This window comes from Octodon degus, unplaced genomic scaffold (assembly GCF_000260255.1).
Source record: "Octodon degus isolate 3935 unplaced genomic scaffold, OctDeg1.0 scaffold00101, whole genome shotgun sequence".
Lineage (NCBI taxonomy): Eukaryota > Metazoa > Chordata > Mammalia > Rodentia > Octodontidae > Octodon > Octodon degus.
In genome coordinates, this window is record NW_004524677.1 from 6,135,454 (window position 1) to 6,155,706 (window position 20,253).

The following is a 20,253-nucleotide window of genomic DNA, read 5'->3' on the forward strand; positions in this document are numbered from 1 at the left end:
ATTGAACCGCGGTCCCTGATGCTTTGCCAAGCTAGTTCCAAGTAGGTGCTTTAGACCACTGAGCCATCTCTCCAGCCCCTGCTTTTATGTTCTCATTTAACTTTTTGTTTTTAAGTAATTTGTGTTTTAAAAAAGTCCCAAGAACTCTCACTGGCCCTTCACCAAGATTCAAGAGTGTTAAATTTTTGTCGTTCTTAGTCCAACATTCCCTCTTTCTCTACTCATATTCTTATGAACCATTTGAAAGTGGCAGATGGTAGGCTCCTTACCTCTAGTTCAGTGCAAATAAGAACAGTGGCATTTTAAAAATATAACCAGAATATAGCTACCAAAATCGGAATCACAAATTCTGATGTGTGGTCTGTACTGAACTTTTTCTAGTGAGCTTACTATCATGCTTTATAGCGTTTTTATTTTCTTACTGGTTCAGGATGCAATACAAGGTCTATTGTGCATTGTCTTCTTAGTTTTCTGCAGCCTGCTTTTTTCATTACTGTTTTTGGTGTTGGGGGTCAAATCCACATTAAGTATTTGTGCAACCAGTGAGTTCACCCCAGCCCAGGAAGACTTCATTTGAGGTGTGCAGACTGTTATTTGCTAAGCTGTTCCTCTGTTAGAGTTGTGATAGTTCCTTGTAGCTGGGTGGAAATTATGCTGTCCCAGCAGGGATGTATCAGGAGGATGCTGTGTCCTTTGCGGAGCTGACTGTCTTCTCTCCACGTCCAGGTGAAGTACTTCATGGTGAGGAACCCGTCCTCCCTGCCAGTGTCCTTGCAGCTGCTGCCTCTCTCTTTGTACCCCAAGCCGGAAGCTGCGGTGCACCTACTGCACAGATGGTAGGGAGATGCTCCTGTGTGACGGGCAGTGGGAAACACAGTGAAGACTCAGAGCCACTGAAGAAGCCCTGTGTTCTGTCGCCCAGGCTCTGTCTGTGCACGTCCATGGCCCTGATACATAGCTGCGTCCACAAGCACCCAGCTCCTTGGTCCTTGTCACTTGTTGGAAGTTCTTGACTGTGTTGTCTGGCACCTTCTGTGTCAACTGTGTCAGGCCCACTATCTGATGAGTGTTCTGTTTTTTTGTTTTTTCTTTTAAGATAAAAATATTTTTAATGTTTTATTAGTACATATTTGCACTGCATAAAGGTTGCATTCCTTGTGCGGAGTTGATGGATGCACGGAACCCATCTTACTTCTTCTTTCCCCTCCTGTGATAGTGAAGCGTGTGTGTATGGTTCATTTTACTTAACGCTCTGATGTCAGGATGCATCCATTTTCCCACATGTGTTTCAGGTTTATCCCTTGAGGCGGAGTAGTACTCCACTGTGTGTAAAACTACATTTTCTTCATACATTCATCTGTTGATAGATAGGATGCTTTCAAGACTTGGGTATTATGAACTGTGCTGCTATAAAAATGGGTGTCCCTGTGTCCCTGTCATATGATGCATTTAATTCTTTTGGGAGAGGGTACCTAGAAGGGGAATAGCTGGGTCATGTTCTTGTCCTGTGTTAAGGAACCTTTACCATTATGACTTTTGTGTATACTTCTGCAGTCAAGAGTCTGAGTCATGATGTGATGAATTAGAATGGGCTGCAGTGGTGTCCCTGTGGAGTCCCAGCTGCCTGGGGGCTGAGGCAGCAGGGTGGCATGTTCAAGTCTGACAGCCTAGCAAGACCCTGTCTCAAAAAAATAAGTAAAGTGTTTTGGTGTATTGTAATTTACTGTCAGACTGTGAGAGATGATGATAGTGTTCATTCGTGTCTAGTTACTTCCAGATAGTCTCAGTTGGGTATAGAATACTGCCTCCTCTGGGATGTATGTCTTAGCCCAGGCATCTCAGCCTGCGCACTCTTGGCATTTTGGACAGATGTGTAGGTGCTTGTGTGCATGTGCTGTCTCCTGTACTGAAGTGTGTTCACCACATCCCTGGCACTCCCCTGAGGGGCCCCTAGAACTTCCCTGGCCAGGGCACCCAGAGACATCTACAGATGCCACCAAATGCTTCTCAGGGGTGAACTTGCCTTTGAACTACTTCCTTTTAAGTTTCATGTCTGTAACCCATTTGGAAGAAACAGTTGCTTCATATTTAGAGTCTCTGTCCCTGTGTCTCTCCACACTCTGCTGCCAGACTCCTCCTGAGTGCTGTCTTCTGAGCCCTGGCAGTGTGGGCTGTGACAGGCTGGGGCGGGGCACAGGAGGCTGTGCGTGCATGTGTACAGAGGCAGTGCACACATGGGATGTTAGTTCTTTTTGGTGGATCTTAATGCTATTTCAAAACTTTGGTTTTTGTCTTTGTAGGTTTGGCACTGATATGCAGATGATTAATTTCACAACGGGTGAATTCCAGCTCACCAAAGGTTGCCTTTACCGGGTAGGATGTCCTCTTCAAACAGAAAATCCATGTTGGGGACTAGCCCCAAAAGTGAATGGGCCTTATGCCCTCATGTTCAGGTGTTTTGTGTACTGTGTGTGGCTCTCTTGTTTTCATTCTCTAGGCATGAAGGATAGATGCAGAGCAGATTTTTCCAATTAACTAGTCCAGCAGGAGTCAGATTCATTTTAGCCTATAAATCATTTTAATTTGATGACTTTGAATTCGTGCAAACAGAGAAATAACAGTTGAGTCAGAGCTGTGTAGAAAACCATGAAACTCAGGACCCCAGAATTTAATAATTCTCTTAGGACTCATTGGCCCCTTAAAATCTTTTAAAGGAGATTTTAAGGTAAAACTGAGTATATGTAACATGTTTAAAAACCTAAACCGTGTTCATGTTTTTAGCAAGTCACCTAATCTGTTATGTTCATCTCATCTATAAAAAAGGATTCTTTAAAATTCCTAAGTCCCTGGCAGTCTAAAGACTTTTGTCTGAGTATTTCTTAGGAGTAGGGGTAAAAAGACACATGGTGAAGACATTGTTTGCCCGGTGACTTGCCAGCCTGATTTCTTAGTTTTCATTTAGTGACTGTAGATAGTGTTGGTCTCACAGGTTTTGTGCATTTGAGATCAACTGAAAAGTGGAACATTTGTCAGGCATGGTGACACATACCTGTCACCCCAGCTATTCAGTGGCTAAGGCAGGAGGACTGCAGGTGTTAGGCTAGCCTGGGCAGCATAGCGAGACCCTGTCTCAACAGTAAAAAGAGTGTGGGAGCCAGGGGTGTTGCTCAGCAGTAGAGTGCTTACCTAGCATGCTCTGGGGCTGGATTTGAACCCCAGCCCCACCCCCAAGTGAAGCATCTGTTAAAAAGAGAAAGTGTGTACATACACATTTAAGTGCCTGTCCTATTTTTCTTTCTCTGCGCTCTCTCTTCAGAAATATACTGTTGGCCTAGTTTAACTATGGAATAACAGGAGACCATGGATAACCTCCAGCTAAGAGTTGAGACGAAATGAATCAAAGCCAGTTTTTAAGTAGGTCTTCTGTAGAGAGTTATAGTAGCAAACAGGTTGCCAGCACACTGCTTTCTCTGTAGTGGCCTTGGCTGCATCAGACTGGCCAGAACCCGCACTGGAGTGGCCCTGTTCTCCTCTGGGAACCTTCCTTTAGCAGAGTGTCCAGAGCTGTTTGTGGTGATTAGTCTGTGACACTAAGTAGATATTTTTCCCTCCCAGTTTCACATTGAAGTAATGTCAGTTTCTTTTATATCCAAATATTTTATTCAGATTTGAAAAAATGGTACAGATTATTTGGGAAAAGTTTATGTCTGTGACTGCAGATTTTCCCCAAGAATATTCCACCTTTGGGATAAGGGCAATTGTTACCATTGCAAATGCACTGCATAAACAAAGGAACCATATCAGTGCCTCGAAAAACTTAGACTATAACTGAAAATTTTGAAGCTTTTTGTTGTGTAAAGAAAGGACTCTTATAATTTTGTTAGTTCTTAGAAATACGGTTCCTTCAGTGAAGAGTATGTGGAATTGGATTTTGAGGGCTTTAACTCCTGGTTCTTGAGTACTCTACCAGTGTGACACCCCCTTGCTGAATTACCTATTGTTTCGGAGCCTCATCTTGCAAAATAACATGTGAAGGCTTGGTAAAATTTAGAAAGTGGATGACTGGTGTTTTGTAGGCCTGAAGTAGCCCAGTGCCAGGCATATAATAACCACTTTGGAGGCAGTGCGGGTATTGTAAATTGAACCCCAAAGTCAGCAAATTTTGTTAGTGTTTAGATTATGCATATAAAGCAGGGTTTTCTCCTGCATGGAGTTTGTTAATTCTAATGAAAATGAATTAGACACCATCATCATTTATTCATTTATTCATTCATACTTCTTCTTTGGCAGCACTGGGGGCTAAACCTGGGCCCTTTTTTTTTTTTTTTAGATTCTGGCACAGGGTCTTGATATGTAGCATGGACTGTAGTAGATCCTCCTATTTCAGCCGCCTGAGTGCTGGGATTACAGGTGTGCACCACCACTCCCGGTTTACAGGCCTTCTTATATACTAGCTCTGTATTCTGAGCTTTGTCACCGGGTGTTCTTTTAGAACAAGTTTTTCAGATAGCATGGGAAGTGATTGCCATGCTTAAAGGATGAAACAATGTAAAAGCTGAAAACATGAATAAGAAATATCATTGTACAGATTGTATCTTAATCCTTAAAGTTATTTTTAGTGAGAAGCTAGCAAAAGTGGTGGGAAAAAAAAAAAAAAAAAAAAGTGGTGGGAAGATAAAGACTGAATCTTGAGTGTTAAATTTTAGAGCAGAGTATTTTTGCTCAGGAGAAAATCTTGGAGAAAAGGAAGAAGCACAATAAATAAAGGTACTTCCCAGGCTGATCGGAGAGACTATGTGTGAAAAGGGGAGATGTATGGTTTCCATATAGACATAGGTTGAACATTGAAGTGACCTTTGGCTTGTCCTACAGTGAATGAGATTTCGGTGGTGTTTGAGCAGACTTTCTGGTTCTTTTGTGATTAATGGTTTTGCTTTTAAAGCTTCTTTGTTTCTCTCAAGCCAGGAAGCAAATGCCTTTCTAGCTTCCATGTCAGGTTGTCCTACTGCCATTCCATATATGTCACAGCCGCAACTTGGCAACTATTTATTGGCCTGAACAGGATAAACACATTCAGTTAGGTTGGTGAGGTGCTCAGATTCCATACCCAGTATGACAAAAACAACAAGAAAGGTTGATGAGGACAGTTGGATCTGGACATCTTTACAGATGCACTTAATAAAGATGGAAACTCTTGCTCTACAGGAGAGTGGAATTGTCTGATACCATTCGTGATTTGCAGGGAAGGCATGCTGAGGAAGCCAGGGTTGCCACTCTTCACTTGGACTTGCAGCCTCTGGAAATGAGAAGGGTTGGTGTCGTTTTCACACCAGTGGATTATGGAAAAGTTACCTCACTCATACTGATCCGGTAGGTGTCCTGGTTGCTGACTTGGCTGCCTAGGTCTCTCTCTCAGGTGGTTGCTTCAGCTTGAAGCAGACATCCCTACGTCATTTGCAGGGATAAAGCTGGGCTGCGGGTCAGGAGGAGGCCTTGGTAAGGGCCCCTGTGGCTCCATGCATCATCCCGGGTGCCTCTGCCGCCTCTTTCTCTGGAGCAAGTTTCTATCTCCAGAAAGGAAGCGTTTCACTTGTCATGTAGTCCAGTGCTGTCAGAAAAGGCAGAACACACATGCAGATGTATTTTTCTTTCCTTAGTATAGAAAAATAACTGAAACATAGCTATAGACATTTTCCTCTTTACTGTTTGAGAGAGGGAAACCACTCATTCTTGGCAGCCCCAAAGGAAAATGGAAAGAGTATTTCCTGAGATCATTTTCTTTCTTTTCCTTTCTTTTAAGTAACAGCTGTGAGCTGGGTATGGTGTATGGTATTGCATGTCTGTAATTCCAGCACTTGGGAGGATGAGGCAGGAGGATTGCTGGCACTAGCCTGAATCACAAAATGAGGCCCTTGTCTTAACTAACCCCCAAAAGGGGCAGCTTTAGTTGCCTGTGCTAACACCTCTTTTCAGTGCATCTCCTTTCTCCTTTCTCTCCAGGAATAACTTGACGGTTATTGATGTGGTTGGTGTGGAAGGATTTGGAGCAAGAGAGCTGCTTAAAGTGGGTGGACGACTTCCTGGCCCAGGAGGGTCACTCCGCTTTAAGGTGCCTGAGTCCACACTGATGGAATGCCACCGACGTGAGTACTTGTGCATGGTGCCCGGGAGAGGCTGCACATCACAAACAGAGCAGAAGAATGAGTACGAATGGTTTTTGGAAAGTTAGTAGTAAACCGGGCATAGTGGCACACACTTGTAGTCCCCACACTCAGGAGGCTGAGGTCTCACTACAAGTTTGAGACCATCCTGGGTGACATAGTGAACTCAAGGCCAGCCTGAGCTACACAGTGAGACCTTGTCTCCAAAAAAAGTACTAAATGCAAGGTCAGTGAAGACTAAGGACATAGGAGAACCTATACCGTAACATCATGTAACTTAATTGTGTCCCAGATTTTCTGATCAAGGAGATTATGGGGCCACAGAGCAACGTGATCAATGACAGACTGTGCCTAAGGAGAGTCATAGGGAGAGACAACATTCTCTCAGGCTTTCACAGAGAGCAAGTTGGTCAGGCAATGGCCGTGACTCATCCACATGGCTGACACTGACAAAGAATCTGCAAACTGTGGTATAGGGTAACAGGATAAATCCTGAGGGTACTTAACTGATACAAAAGTTAAATTTCTTGTTATAGAGGTTCTGCTTTATCTTGGTCTTAACCATCCAGCAGAAAAGTATAAAAATGAGGTATATAAAGTAAAGCCATATTAATATGCTGAGTTGTGAAAAGCTCAAGTCAATAACTTTTGTGGATAACCCACTACTATTGTGGACTGCTGAACTGTGTTAGATTGTTGTGCTGAATTCATGCACCTATAGTATTTAGATGCCAAGGGAATACCCATTTCTGACAGGATTAAACAAAAATGGGGATACAAAGGAAGGACCATTTTCTATCTGTATATGCAGAATAGTTAGGATAGATATATGGCTACTTTCTTTTAATTCAGTGAGAAGAAAGATTTGTACTAATAGTGTTTGGACAGGATATCCTGTCTGCATCTTGTACTATGGATAACCACTAAGAAGGTAACAATGTACATTGTATTAATTATTGAAACTGTCCTATTGGCTTTGAAACTGTCTTATTGCTATTTGTTTCTCAATAAAATAAATAAAATAAAATAAAAATAAAAAATAAATAAAATGCACAAATCTTAAAGGTAAGATTTAATGGTTTAAACTCACATAACTGCCACCATAATGAAGTAGAATATTTTAATCAGGACAAAATGTTCCACTGGGCCCTTTCCAGGGAGCCCCTGCCTGCTCAACATGATTTTTTCTTTTGACTTAAATCATGTTCAATAACCTGTTGAAACTCCAGAAAGAGAAAAGGAAAGAAAAAGAAATTTCTTTAGTGAAAATCAGAGAGGAATCAAGAGCTTCTTGGCTTCTTAATTTTAATGGCTATGGTTATGTTGTTTCATACCCTAGCCTGTCTTCAAATGATTAGGTCATTTCTAAATGAGGAATATTAACTTGTATAGTAACAAGATTTGGTACCTTAGCCACACATTCGGGTGGGAACACATTTCTATCCACCCAGGGTCAGCACCGTGCTGCTTCTCGCTTCAATTTGGAACATGAACGTTAGGGAAATTGACTACCGCCTGAACTCCAGATTTAGCCCAGCAATGCCAAAACTTTATGTTGTGTATAAATAGTAATAACTACTTTAAAACTGATTTTCTTCTTTGTATGTTATGCAATCAAGTGGAGTGGCTACTGTGAACAACTATATTATTCAAATATGAAAAGTTAAAAAGTAGTAAATGCATTGCATTGGTGCAGGTAGGTAAAGCAGGCCAGCCTTTGAGCGTAAGGGACCGTGGATTAGTAGCTTTAGGTATTTACCTTAATTTAAACAGTAAATGTAAAGGGAAGAAAAAGCGTACTTAATGAGAAGTATTGTGTCAAATATTTAAGATAAAGATATGGAGCAGTTAATCTGGATATTAATCACTTAATGAAAGAATCACACCAGAGTGTTGAATTGAGAGGAGGGCTAGATGTGTGCTAACAGTAGAATTTTTTGTGATGATGGAAATGTTCCGACATGGCCCTGGTGAGGAGGGAGGCTAAGGCAACTTAGACTCAGTTTCTCCTCCTATATACGCAGGACGCAGGTCGCTTCTGCAGTCTTGGAAGGTGTAAAGGTTTCTCTGTACCTGCAGCTCTTGCGATTCTGCAGTACGCTTTGGCTGGGTGTCCTGCCATCCAGTCCGGTCCTGTGTGCTGGAGACATTGCTGTCACAGGTCCAAGCTTCTGAAACGCTTAAGAGGCTGCAAGTTGTTGTCCTTTGAACCCCTCCTCAGGTTTACTAGAACAGCATGAAGAACTCAGGGAATCATTTTACCATGTTTATCCAGTTATTATCAAGGGCACTTTTTGCAGTTTTTCTTTTAATTTTTTATTTTTATTAGCACATTTGCAGTACATAATGATCACTTCTATTGTGGGGAGTTGAGATACATACAGATAACATCCCAACCCTCCTGCAAGGATATTTCAGATGAGATGGGGTACATTCAGGGTGGTGTGGATGTTTTGAAGGTGTCTTAGTTACTCTTCTCTCATTGCTGGGACAAATACCCAACGCTCAAAATGAAGGAAAGGTTTATTTAGCTCACAGTTCCTGGAGGTTTCAGTCCATATTCAGCTGGGTCCAAGGCAGAGCAGCACATAGCAGAGGGCAACCTTTCATGGTGGCGGCAAAGAGGAAGAGTAAAAAGGAGGGGTAGCAGCAGCTCAAGCATCTAGCTTCTCTTCCCTCCTTATATTGTAACACAAACTACCTGCCCCAGGGCAGGTGCAGCATCCACACCCATAGTAATCCATCATAAACTCCAGAAGCTGCCCCAAGACTGCATGAGACTTAAGGGGGGGGGGGCGCGTACCTATACACAAACCATAACAGAAAGATATAACTAAGCAGTCCAGTGAAGAGGTATGTAGGACAAGATCTGCGATTCCTGGGTACAGGAATTCTGTCCCCATGGAGTTGGGGTGCACCCTCTCACTTGGCAGACAGGTTCTCATTGGCCATCTTGCGATCCTCTGTGTATCTGCCCAGAGGCTCTGGAGCCCTGCCTTCTTGGGTCTTTTTGGGAGCTGTGGGCACCCAAGTTGAAATGTGGTTGTACGAATTGTACGAAAAGGCTGTGGTCTGATACAAACCGCTGAGCAGGGGACCCAGCAATGCCTATCTGCTTAGGTGCTGATTGGCCTCTAGGCAGCAGGAAAAACTGTAAGCTCCTACTTTTCTGTATTTGGCCTGCCTTCCACCGATCTGTAGTAGGTCATACATTCTGGAAAGGTCTGCCCCTTAATCTGAGGGAGATTTTGATTACCTAGACAGAACACTGAAGAAAAATCTCAATTATTTCTCTTGTGTCGTGATAATAAAACAGTTTAGATAGGACAGCTGCAGAAATTCTGATTCTAGAAATCGCACTTGGAAAGCTGTTGAACTTTTTTCACATTTTCATAATACTAGATTATGTTTTGGTTGATTCAGTAAGTAGTGATTTAGTAAGTTACATTGAACAAATTTTGCTGCTGCTTGTACATACCAGATAACACTTTCCATCCTCATTAGAACTGAAAGACAGCAAGCAAATTTTATCTATTACAAAGAACTTTAAAGTCGAGAATATTGGACCGCTTCCTATAACTGTGTCATCACTGAAAATCAGTGGCTATAACTGCCAAGGGTATGGATTTGAAGTGCTGGATTGTCATCAGTTTTCCTTGAACCCAAATACATCGCGTGACATCAGCATTGTGTAAGTACTGGGTTTTAACTTCAGTTCTGTGATATATTTAACACTGGAAGGGGGAGGGGCTTTTGCCACTGTAAGACATCTCATTTGTTTTATATATTTGTTTTGTAAAAATGATGGGTTTTGCTGTGGTATAGTTATTTTACTTCATAACTAAAGTTGAAACCATTAAAAGTTCATAAAGGTGACTCACCTGTTACCAGGTTTACTCCCGACTTTACCTCTTCCTGGGTCATTCGGGAGCTAATGCTGGTGACCACAGCTGACCTGGAGTTCCGCTTCACCCTCAACGTGACCCTCCCTCACCACCTGCTGCCCTTGTGTGCAGATGTGGTTCCTGGGCCCAGCTGGGAGGAGTCCTTTTGGAGGCTCACAGTCTTCTTTGTCAGGTAAGCCTCTTCTCTTGCCGCACTAGCCAGCAAGTAGAGGTTTGCTTGAAAATAACAAATCGCCCAAGGAGTGGCAAGCAAAAGAATTTTAAAAAATGACCAGTCTGTGTTTGTAGTACATAATGGTGACCCTTGTAGTAAGGAGGTGTGCCCCTACCTCACACCTCCTTATTCTTTCCTCCTCATGTCCTCCCCTCCCTTCCTGCTTCCTCCTACTCTTGATCCCCTCCCTTTTTCAAAAAAACCTGGGCAATGACAGGCAGGTTTGGAGGTAATAGTGGTCTAATTGTTAGAGATTAAACCACTAATTGTTAGGGCCTAGAAAGGACATGGATACTTGTGTGTATGTAGATTGGCAGTCACAGGGGGAGATCTGATGTTACACTTGGTAGCTCGTCCTTATTAACTCAATGCAGTGACAGTTTGAGGTTATAATACCAAAAGTACCCCTTTAAAGGATTTTATCCTGGAAATTTAAAAATTGAACTGTAACGTCGACCTTGTAAATGTGCACATTCTGTAAAATCTAAGTTTTTTTGTTATCTTTAAGAAACATCAGACATTATGATGTCATACATCATTTTGGTTTGGTTTTGTTTTGTTGGTACCAGGAATTGAAGTCAGGACATTGAGCTTACCAGGACGGTGCTGGGCCACTGAGCTATATCCCTGGCCCAGTGTCATACATCCTAATGATAATTTAGCGCTGTATATCCGGCCTTTTCTCATCAGTCATTCACCAGTCTTCTGTAACACAATTAGTTTCTTACTTTCTTTGGTTTTTCTGTGTGGCAGGGGCTGGGGTCATGCTGTGTTGCCTGGGCTGGGCCTGAAACTTCTGAGCTAAGCTGTCTTCTTGCCCCGGCTCCTGAGCTGGGACTACAAGCATGTACCACCCTGCTGGATTTGGAACTGGTCTTTTAAATGCCAGTCAGAGCCATGAAATAATGAATGTCATTGTTCCCCCCACCCCAGTTTGTCCCTGTTAGGTGTCATTTTGATAGCTTTCCAACAAGCACAGTACATCCTTATGGAGTTCATGAAAACAAGACAGAGGCAAAACATTAGCTGTTCCTCACAGCACAACGGTGGTCCGGTAGACATCATCAGCTCCCATTCTCACAAGTAAGAATCCTGTGTGTGTGTGTGTGTGTGTGTGTGTGTGTGTGTGTTCTTTGGGGGTGGGTTCTGTTGGGATATTACTCATTTTGCATTTTATTTAAGGTAATATACATTTGATTCCAAGTTTGTTTTCATAAAACTTATGTGAACAGCTGCACCCTATCTTTTCTCAGGACATAGTTTTTGTGTAAGGGCTTAGTTCACCTGCATACTCAGTGTCAGAGCTTCCCAGGGCTTTAAAAGAGAAGGTAGAGCTCTGTAGAATATACACTATCCCCTGCTGCCTCTTTTTCATAGATGAAGAACCAGAGGTAAAGTTTGATTTGGTTTTTCTTTATGTAAAATGATTTTCTTCTTAAATCTAGAAGTAATTGCAAGAACTTTCTTGAAACGTATGGCCCCTCAGATAAGGGCAGGAGCAAAAGCTGCCTTCCAGTGAGCACTCCACAGAGCAGAACACAGAACGCCCCCAAGAGGAGCCCGGCCACTCATGGCCATTCTCAGAAGAAGCATAAGTGCTCGGTCTACTACAGTAAGCACAAAGCCAGCATGTCTGCAGCCAGCAACACCAGCGTTGCCCCTGAGGAGAAGCAGATGTTGACTTTGGGGAGCTCCCTGTCTTCTGTGAAAGAAGACCTTTGCACTGATGTTGTGGGTGAGAGCTGGGTCAACCTCAAATATGCAAGTGGCGTGCATGTCAATCTGCAACAGAATTTAACCCTCCCCAAAAACTTACTGAATAAAGATGAAAACACACTGAAAAACACAGTTGTTATCAATAATAGCACTTCTTCAGAATTCAGTCTGAAGGATGGAGTACAGACATGTGTGTTTCCTAAGGAAACTGACATTAAAACTTCAGAAAACATAGTTGAGCTCAAGGAACGAGAGTTCTATCCACTGAAGACCTCTAAGAAACTACCTGAAAATCCTTTGGCAAGAAACTCAACCCAGCACCAGCAGTCAGATTTGCCAGAAGTTTCCAGGAAATACAATGGTAATCTTTTTTCCTCCTTTACTCTTCTCTTTGCCCCTCATATGTTCTGGATGGGGTTCCCTGCCCCGTGACCTTCAGTTTAATTATTTGTGGATACTGAGTTCTTTCGTTCACTCAAAGGTATAAATGCTGAAATGTGACTTGTCAAGTGCAGAGTATTAAGTCCAAAGGCCTAATGTTGTGGCTTAGAGGTTTAATTTTTGGTACATAGAGAGTTGTGAATATTTTATTCTTGGGAGAAAGACATGGACACCTTTTTGTCATTATTTGTTCTTGGCTTTTTCAGACTACAGTATTTGCAACAAATAATCAGCCCACATAGTGTTTACTTAATAGCTGCTACCATCTCATGTTACCTGGTCATGGTGGTTCTGTAATGGGATCTTCTGGATAAAAGAAGACAGATGTCCTCATGTGACAGTTATAGTTCATGGATACACAGTAAAGTAGTCTAGGAAGACCACACCCAGAGAAAATAGGTGTTAGCGTCACTTGATCCCTTTAGCCTCTGGGGGAGGCCTATGCTTTCTCTTCTCCCTTTCCCTTTTTCCTCTTTGCCTTGTTTTTTTTTTTTTTTTAAACATTGAAAAAATCTTTTTTTTGGTCCTGAGAATTTTTTTTTAATGTGAAAAGACATTTTATTATTTGACTATTACCATATATAGTATTAGTGTATTTTTTTCAGTGGCAAACTAAGCACAGGATAGCATTTCTCTTCGATTCTCCCCTGAATCTCAGTATCATCTGTCTTTTGGAGGATTCAGTTTCATATGACGTCTGTGATACCGCCCGCGAGGATACCAACGATGCTTCATTGTGAAGAACGTTTTGCTAAGTTGTTCTATCATGGGTCCTTGCTCAAGGAATTCACTTTCATTTTCTTCTAATCATTTTCTTCTTTCATTTTCTTCAGCACTTGATCATATGTTTCTTCAATATTATGGACAGGATCTGGTTGAGGCACAGGTCTTGTGTGTTCATATGGAATGTCCACAGAAGGGTGGTAGCATACTATTGTCCTGCCATCAGATGTCAAAGCAAGCTCTACTTTGCAATTATAGTCATCTGGAAGAGAAGAATACATAGATTTACAGCAAACATGAGATAAAGCTCCATCACTAGGCTACCATCTTGCCCTCATCCTGTCCTGAGAATTGAATCCAGTGCCACTCTGCTACTGAGCTGAATCTTCCTTCAAATTTTGAGACAGACTCTCACTATATTGTCCAGATGGCACTTGCCATCTTCCTGTCTTGGCCTCTTTTCAGCCTCCCAGGAGGCTGGGCTTGTATTATAGCCATGCCCTTCAACATCTGCCATCACCATTTTAGTGTACATGTTATTATATCTGCTAGAAGAGCTCAGTTGCCTTTGATCTTAATTTGAAATATCTAGTATTTTTGAAAATTGTGTTAGCTTCATGTTTAACTGTCATGAAGTTAACATGGAAAAGATGTATGTGTTCTGGAAGTTCTAATCCCAGATGAGGCAGCCCCGTTGTTTCGGGCAGCTGGTGGGGATGCCAGATAAAAACACAAGGGGGGGTGCATGGGGAAATCTTCTTGTTTCCTGAGGCAGAGACCAGGCCTCGCACAGTCCCCTTCGAGGGCATGCTCCAGTGACCCAAGGACCTCAGACAAGGCCTGGCTCCTAGAGGTCCATGCCATCTCTTGATAACTCCACCTTGGGGACCAGGCCTTGAGCACACTGACCTTTGGCAGACACCATCCATCCCAACCATGGTAGTAGCATTGTTTCTTACTCCTTGAATTGTGGAGAAGATACAGAAGAACTTTAGATTGACTTGTTCTAATGACCTTTATGTCTTTGATAAAAACCTACATTAAATTTTGAATGTTTGATAAAAAGATATTCCTGATTAGAAAAAAAGTTGGAGTTCCTTTGAGTGGAACTTGCTGTAGGCAGCTGTAGTAGTTTATCAGTGGGGGTGGGGGTGGGATGTAGTTGGCTGCCTGTTGTTTCTAATATACTCTTTAGGATCCTGACTGCAAAATGTTTATGAAAGGGTAAAATTTTAGTGATTCCTCAAGGCTTTTGTTCTTTTTCTTAGTCATTTAAACCTGAGCAGCCTTTGTCACGGGCTGGAAGCCTTCACCATGCCCGATCTTAGGAGCTAATGGAACCATGCTCTCTCTGCAAGAGTCTTTGATGATCTTTAGATATGAAGGCTCGTTTGGTTCCATGGCTTGGCTCATTACTGTATTTTAACATCTGTTAAATGAGAAGAAATAGCTTTGACCAAGAGATTAAGTATGCCTGGTCCAAATAGTAAGGCTGTGATAAACATTAGCAAAGGCTCTGCCATGGAAGATAATCAGGAGGCCCAATTCTAGGCCTTTGACCAGGATCCCTGTGGCTCAGATAACTCCAGCCATATTGTAGCACAGTCAGCTAGTCTTTGTGTTGCATCTTCCACTACTCCATCCTGGCTCAGAAAGAACATTTTTCTTCTAGAAACCATTTTCAGTCATCATTAGGTCTTGGGCCCTCTGTTTTTTTAGAGCCACTGTGTAAATGCATCTGCTTGGTTTTGGTGGATGACAGTGTTTGAGGTAATTTCTTGTAGGCCATCTGCCAGATCCTTAGACAACTGGACCCATCAGGGAAGAAATGAGTTCTGTGGCTTGCTTTGTTCTCATACTGCAGCTAAAGGGATTGGCAGGGATCGGTTATTAGCTGTGTTGATGTCCAGGGCCAGGTAAACAAGAGTGCACGTTCCTATCCAATTTGCTGGGAGACCCAAGTAGAAATTGGTGCCACACAGGAACAAAAGTCCCAGAGTCTCAAGACAGAAGTTATTTTCAGTAGTATGTGTTTGGGCTAAGGTTATTGTTTTAATTTTCTTAGACAGGTAAAAGTCCTTGCCAGTGTAGCTCTAGTCATAGGCTAAAGGGGTCCATAAGAAGTGTTGGAGTACCTCTGTTTCCCCAGTGTGTACAGTTTCTTTTGGCATCTGCTTACTCTCATTCAATGGAGTTCCCGTAATCGGAACCAGCAAACAGTTGCTCTTTGTTGGTTCAAGCAATCCTCCATGGCAGTAGAGAAGCACAGTCAAAGGGTCTCCTGTGGCAGTGTCCAGAGACTGATTCTGTGAGAGCCACACCAGGGTTGTGTTCTGCTTGTTTTGAGTACATGTTTGCAGTACATAGTGATTATACTCCTTGTGGGGAGTTGGTACAGGTACAGAACCCCTCTTAGTCCTTTTTTAATCCCTCTTCCTTTTTCACCCCTTCCCCTTCCTCTTTCTTTTAATCCCCTTCCTATTTGCAAAAAACTTATTTTCCTACTTCATATTACTTCCTTTTTATTCTCTTTGTTAATATTTTTGGTTTTTAATAAGAAAACAATTTAAGCTTCTGTGTCTGTTTTATTTCACTTAATGTTATGGTCTCAAGGTGCATCTGTTTCCCTGCAAATGAGTTGTTTCTCTTTTTATGGCAGAGTAGTACTCCCTTGTGCATAAAAACACAGTACGCATTCCTCTGTTGATAGACATAGGCTACTTCAAGATTTAACTAAAAGGATGAGGTTTGGATTGTCTTGAGATCTTGTGAAGGTTTTATTGTTAGGATTTGTTTGCAAGGAAAGTCTTTTAAAGTGCCCAAATCCTCACCATAGCTTCAGTCTTGAGTCCTCATTCTACAAGGGTACACCTGGAATTTTAAGTAGTATGTGAACAGGTACTGGGTTCTAGTGGGTGGTTTTGTGGAAGAAACTTGGGTAAGGTGGTTCTGGTAGGCTCTGAGGAAGATACTAGCCCTCCCCAGTGAGGTTTCCGTGGTCATTTCACTGACCTGAAAATCACATAGGCTGTCTAAAGACTTTAACGGAAAGAAGCTGCACCCTTATTACTTGGGGTGGAAGGTCTTTTTTATTTTTTTAATTTAAAACATTTATTTATTTGGTACAGGGTCTCACTATGCAACTTGGACTCATAGTGATCCTCCTGTTTCAGCTTCCCAAGCACTGAGATTATAGGCGTGTGCCACCATGCCTGGTTTAGATGGAAGACCTGGTCCACCCAGGGTTCTGGGGCCTGCACGGCATGTGGTACTGGGGATCAAGCTCAGGTCCTTGTGCTTGCCAGGTAGGCACTTAGACCACTGAGCTATCTCCCCAGCCCCTGGAAGGTCATCTTTCTGGTATCCCAGAGTCCAGCTAGAATAGATGGAACAGTATATTGGCTGGAAGATGGGGAAAGACAGCTTACAGTTCTTGGCCAGGTTGGGATTAGTAGAATTTAGTGGGAGATTGGTTAGGTTTAAGGTTTTGTGTGGGTGATCACTATTCATCATCTGCTTTAGAGGCAGTTCTTCAGCTATTAAAGAGGATCGCAGAGCAAAGGAGAATAAGAACAACATAGGAGGAGTCATTTTGTAACTTTAGTGAGTTGTGGCAAGTAACAGAGTAGCAGAACTAGCCATATAGAACATGCAAGGAGAAACCCTATTCCCAGCCTCGAGCTAAGTCTAAAGGGAGCGAAGCAATTACCTGTCTGACTGAGGTTGGTGGGTATTTTTCTTTTCTGAAAAGAAGCTTCAGGCCATCCACTTGTTTGCAGGTATAGGTTTTTGGTCTTTCTTTCTTTCTTTCTTTCTTTCTTTCTTTCTTTCTTTCTTTCTTTCTTTTTTGCTGTCATTAATACACTTTTTATTAAATCTTGAAATTTAAAAATCAACCCATAGAGAAAATGTGGAAAGCAACCATAATGTAAAACAAAACATAGATTTTATAAACCTTGAGAACATATAATTCTATTACTAATACAAATACATAAAAAGCAATAGATGGAGGCAGGCCTGATAGCTCAGAGGACTAAAGTTCTTGCTTAGGTAGAGTGCAGCACCTGGGGTTCAGTCCCGGCCTGCCGTGCCAGCCCCGCCCACGGGGCATGCTGAGATGGTGATTGAGACTGGGCGTGGTGGCGTGCACCTGCAATCCCACTTGGGAGACTGCAAACAGGAGAATTGAGTCCCATCTACATAGTGAGACCCTGTAGACCCTGTCCTAAATACAGAAAGGAAAAAAAAAGCAGTAGCAGAGTATGGCAAGCTTACAACGTGTAACTCAAAATAAGCAAAACTATTTTTCAACTGAATTTGCCTTGAACAAGTTACTTAAAAGATTAATCATGAATATATACAGAAGACAGAAGAAATTTCCAATAAAAAGTCATTTACCAAAGTATTATCGCTTATATGAACTCATTAACAAGTGATAGTAAAGAGATTACAGCTAGCTGGGAATTTGGTGACATACTGGTTATAATTTTTGTTTCGCTGATGCCTCAGGCACTTTGTGTCTTACCTTGGAAAGGCAACTCTGTCAGTCAGTCCCCTGACTCTTGATAGCAGAGGCTGTGGTTAAGAGGGGTATGTTAGGGCCTTTCCACTTGGAAGTGAGTTCCTGGAGTGAAACCTTCCAATTCCTGATTAGAACCTGATCTTTAGGGCAGACCTCAATTGTTAGTCTCTGGGTATGGGAGGATCTCATTTCCATATGTGGGGATAAGGAGTGGGGCAGCATTGGAAGGTCCCTAGTGGGTGGCAAGTTGGAGAAGCTGGGAAGTCTTGGTGTTAGTAAGCAGATGTCAGGAAGACTCTTTCATAAAGCATTTCAAAAGAGCTAAGATAAAAGTTTGCCTCATTTAGTCATTTGGGAGGTATGTACTTGTATGGTGGGTGTCCTGGTCCAGATTGCCTAAGGTTGCCCAAGAATTTGTTTGGTTTTGCTCAGTTTTTTCTGAAGACCGAAGAATCCAGGCAGCATGAGAAAAGTATTTAATTCCCAGAGCCTTGTCAGCTCCCTGTGTAGTGTGGGGTGTGAAAGAGGGCCCACTGTTGCTGTGGAGGAACCGATAGAGTCCAAGCCAAGGGATTACTGTTTGAGAAGAATTTCTATCACTTCTACACTTCTAAGGCTCATTCTGACTTGTTAGGGAAGGCCTCTGTCTACCCAATAATGGTATCTGCACACCAAGAGATGTGCATATGCCTCTTGTACTGAGGCATGGAAGCATGTGAGTGAAGTCTTATGTACCACCCTTCCCCCAGGGAGGTCTTTTGCTGTTGCATTGGTTCAGCAATGTGGGAGGATGAGTCTGTGGATTATGGGGGCAGATGGGGTATTCCATGCAGACTTAGATTATGACATTGTGGACTCTGGTTCCTATAAAAAAAAACCTATGTGCCTGGTGGCAGTAGTATCCCACCTTAGGTGGAAGGCATTATGTAGACTTAGCGAGATTCTGCTGTGTCTGCTGTGATCAGAACAGCTGGGGTCCCATGTACAACTATTTTGGATACCTCGCTCATCGTGAATGGTTTGAAGCTCTTCCCTAGAGTACTCTGGTTCTAAGTTAAAGTCTTAGAATGGCACCATGTGCCTTGCCAGCCCCACCCCTGGAGTGTACTGAGATGGGGATTGAGACTGGGCTTGGTGGCTCACACCTGTAATCCTAGCACTTGGGAAGCTGAAAGCAGGAGGATCATTACACGTCTGATCTGTGTAGTGAGATCCTGTACTAAATACATAAATAAATAAAAATAAAGTCTCAGAATGGGACTGCTGGGATGGCCAGGGTTATTTTGGAGAGCAGCCTGTTTGGGAGCTAAATCAGCCTGGATGACAGAATCCGGGGAGGCTTGATGTCTGCCACAATGGGTGGCTGATACCTTGCTTGGGCGACTTACTGCCTGAAGGAGATTGAAGACCTCTGGTCCATGTTTTATTGGTGTTTGGCAGCTAGTCAGAAGTCCAAATAAGCTCTTCTTCTGGAGGGTTAACAACTTAAGTTTGTAGACCAAAAATTAGAGAAAAAGAAGGGATGCAAGGACAGCCAACATTTTGGCCCTAGCCTTTCAAGGTCATTAAGGACTCAGGACATAGGAGAACCTGTTCTGTAACATTCTGTAACTCAGTGGTATCTCAGATTTTCTGATCAGGGAGATTATGGGGTCACAGAGCAATGTGATTGATGATGTAGAGTGTGCCTAAGGAGAGTCACATGGAGAGAAAACATTCTCTCAGGCTTTCAGAGAGAGCAGTTTGGTCAAGCAATGGCCATGATCTACAAACTGCTGTACAGGGTTTCAGGGTAAATCCTGAGGGGATTTGACTGACCTCGTCAGACACAAAAGTTAGATTTCTTGTTATATAGGTCTTCCTTTATCTTGGTCTTAACCAGCCAGCAGAAAAGTATAAACATGAGGTATAAAAAGTAAAACCATATTAATATGCTGAGCTATAAAAGGCTTAATTCAGCAACTTCTGACATTGCCCATCCTATGGATAACCCATTACTATTATGGACTACTGGACTATATTGGATTATTTTGCTGAATTCACGCATCTGCAATATTTAAATGGAAATGGAATACCCATCTCTGACAAAACTAAACAGAAAAAGGGGATACAAATGATCATTCTGTATCTGTATATTCAAAATAATTAGGATAGATGTACAGCTACTTTCTCTTAATTCAGTGAGAAGAAAGATTTGTACTAATAGTGTTTGGACAGGATATCATGTCTGCATCTTGTACTATGAATGACCACTACGAAGACAACTATGCAATGTATTAATTATTGAAATTGTCTTACTATTCAGTTTTGAAACTATCTCATTGCTATTTGTTTCTCAATAAAATTAAGGGAGGATCCAAAAAAAATTGAAATGTGTTATATACATGTACAAATTCCTCATTACATATGTAATCGTTATGTAGCAAACATGTAATCATTATGCACCAATATTTTTTTTTTTTAAATAGAGTTTGGACCTAAAAAAAAAAAAAAAAGAAGTCCAAGTAAATGCATGTGGAACCAGAAAAGCCTACTTAAGAGACATATATAGGTGTTGATTCTCTTGTCCTG

The 20,253-nt window shown here is 42.1% G+C and overlaps 1 protein-coding gene across 1 annotated transcript in view; it reads left to right on the forward strand.

Annotated features, from left to right (window-relative positions):
- Tmem131l (transmembrane 131 like) overlaps positions 1–20,253 on the forward strand; it is a 187,381-nt gene that overhangs the window by 130,364 nt on the left and 36,764 nt on the right. Inside the window, exons 17-24 of the mRNA XM_023723669.1 lie at positions 727–836; positions 2,301–2,373; positions 5,243–5,370; positions 6,001–6,143; positions 9,666–9,852; positions 10,053–10,238; positions 11,214–11,363; positions 11,726–12,357. Coding sequence (XP_023579437.1) covers positions 727–836; positions 2,301–2,373; positions 5,243–5,370; positions 6,001–6,143; positions 9,666–9,852; positions 10,053–10,238; positions 11,214–11,363; positions 11,726–12,357 — 1,609 coding nt within the window. The remainder of the gene's footprint in view (positions 1–726; positions 837–2,300; positions 2,374–5,242; positions 5,371–6,000; positions 6,144–9,665; positions 9,853–10,052; positions 10,239–11,213; positions 11,364–11,725; positions 12,358–20,253) is intronic.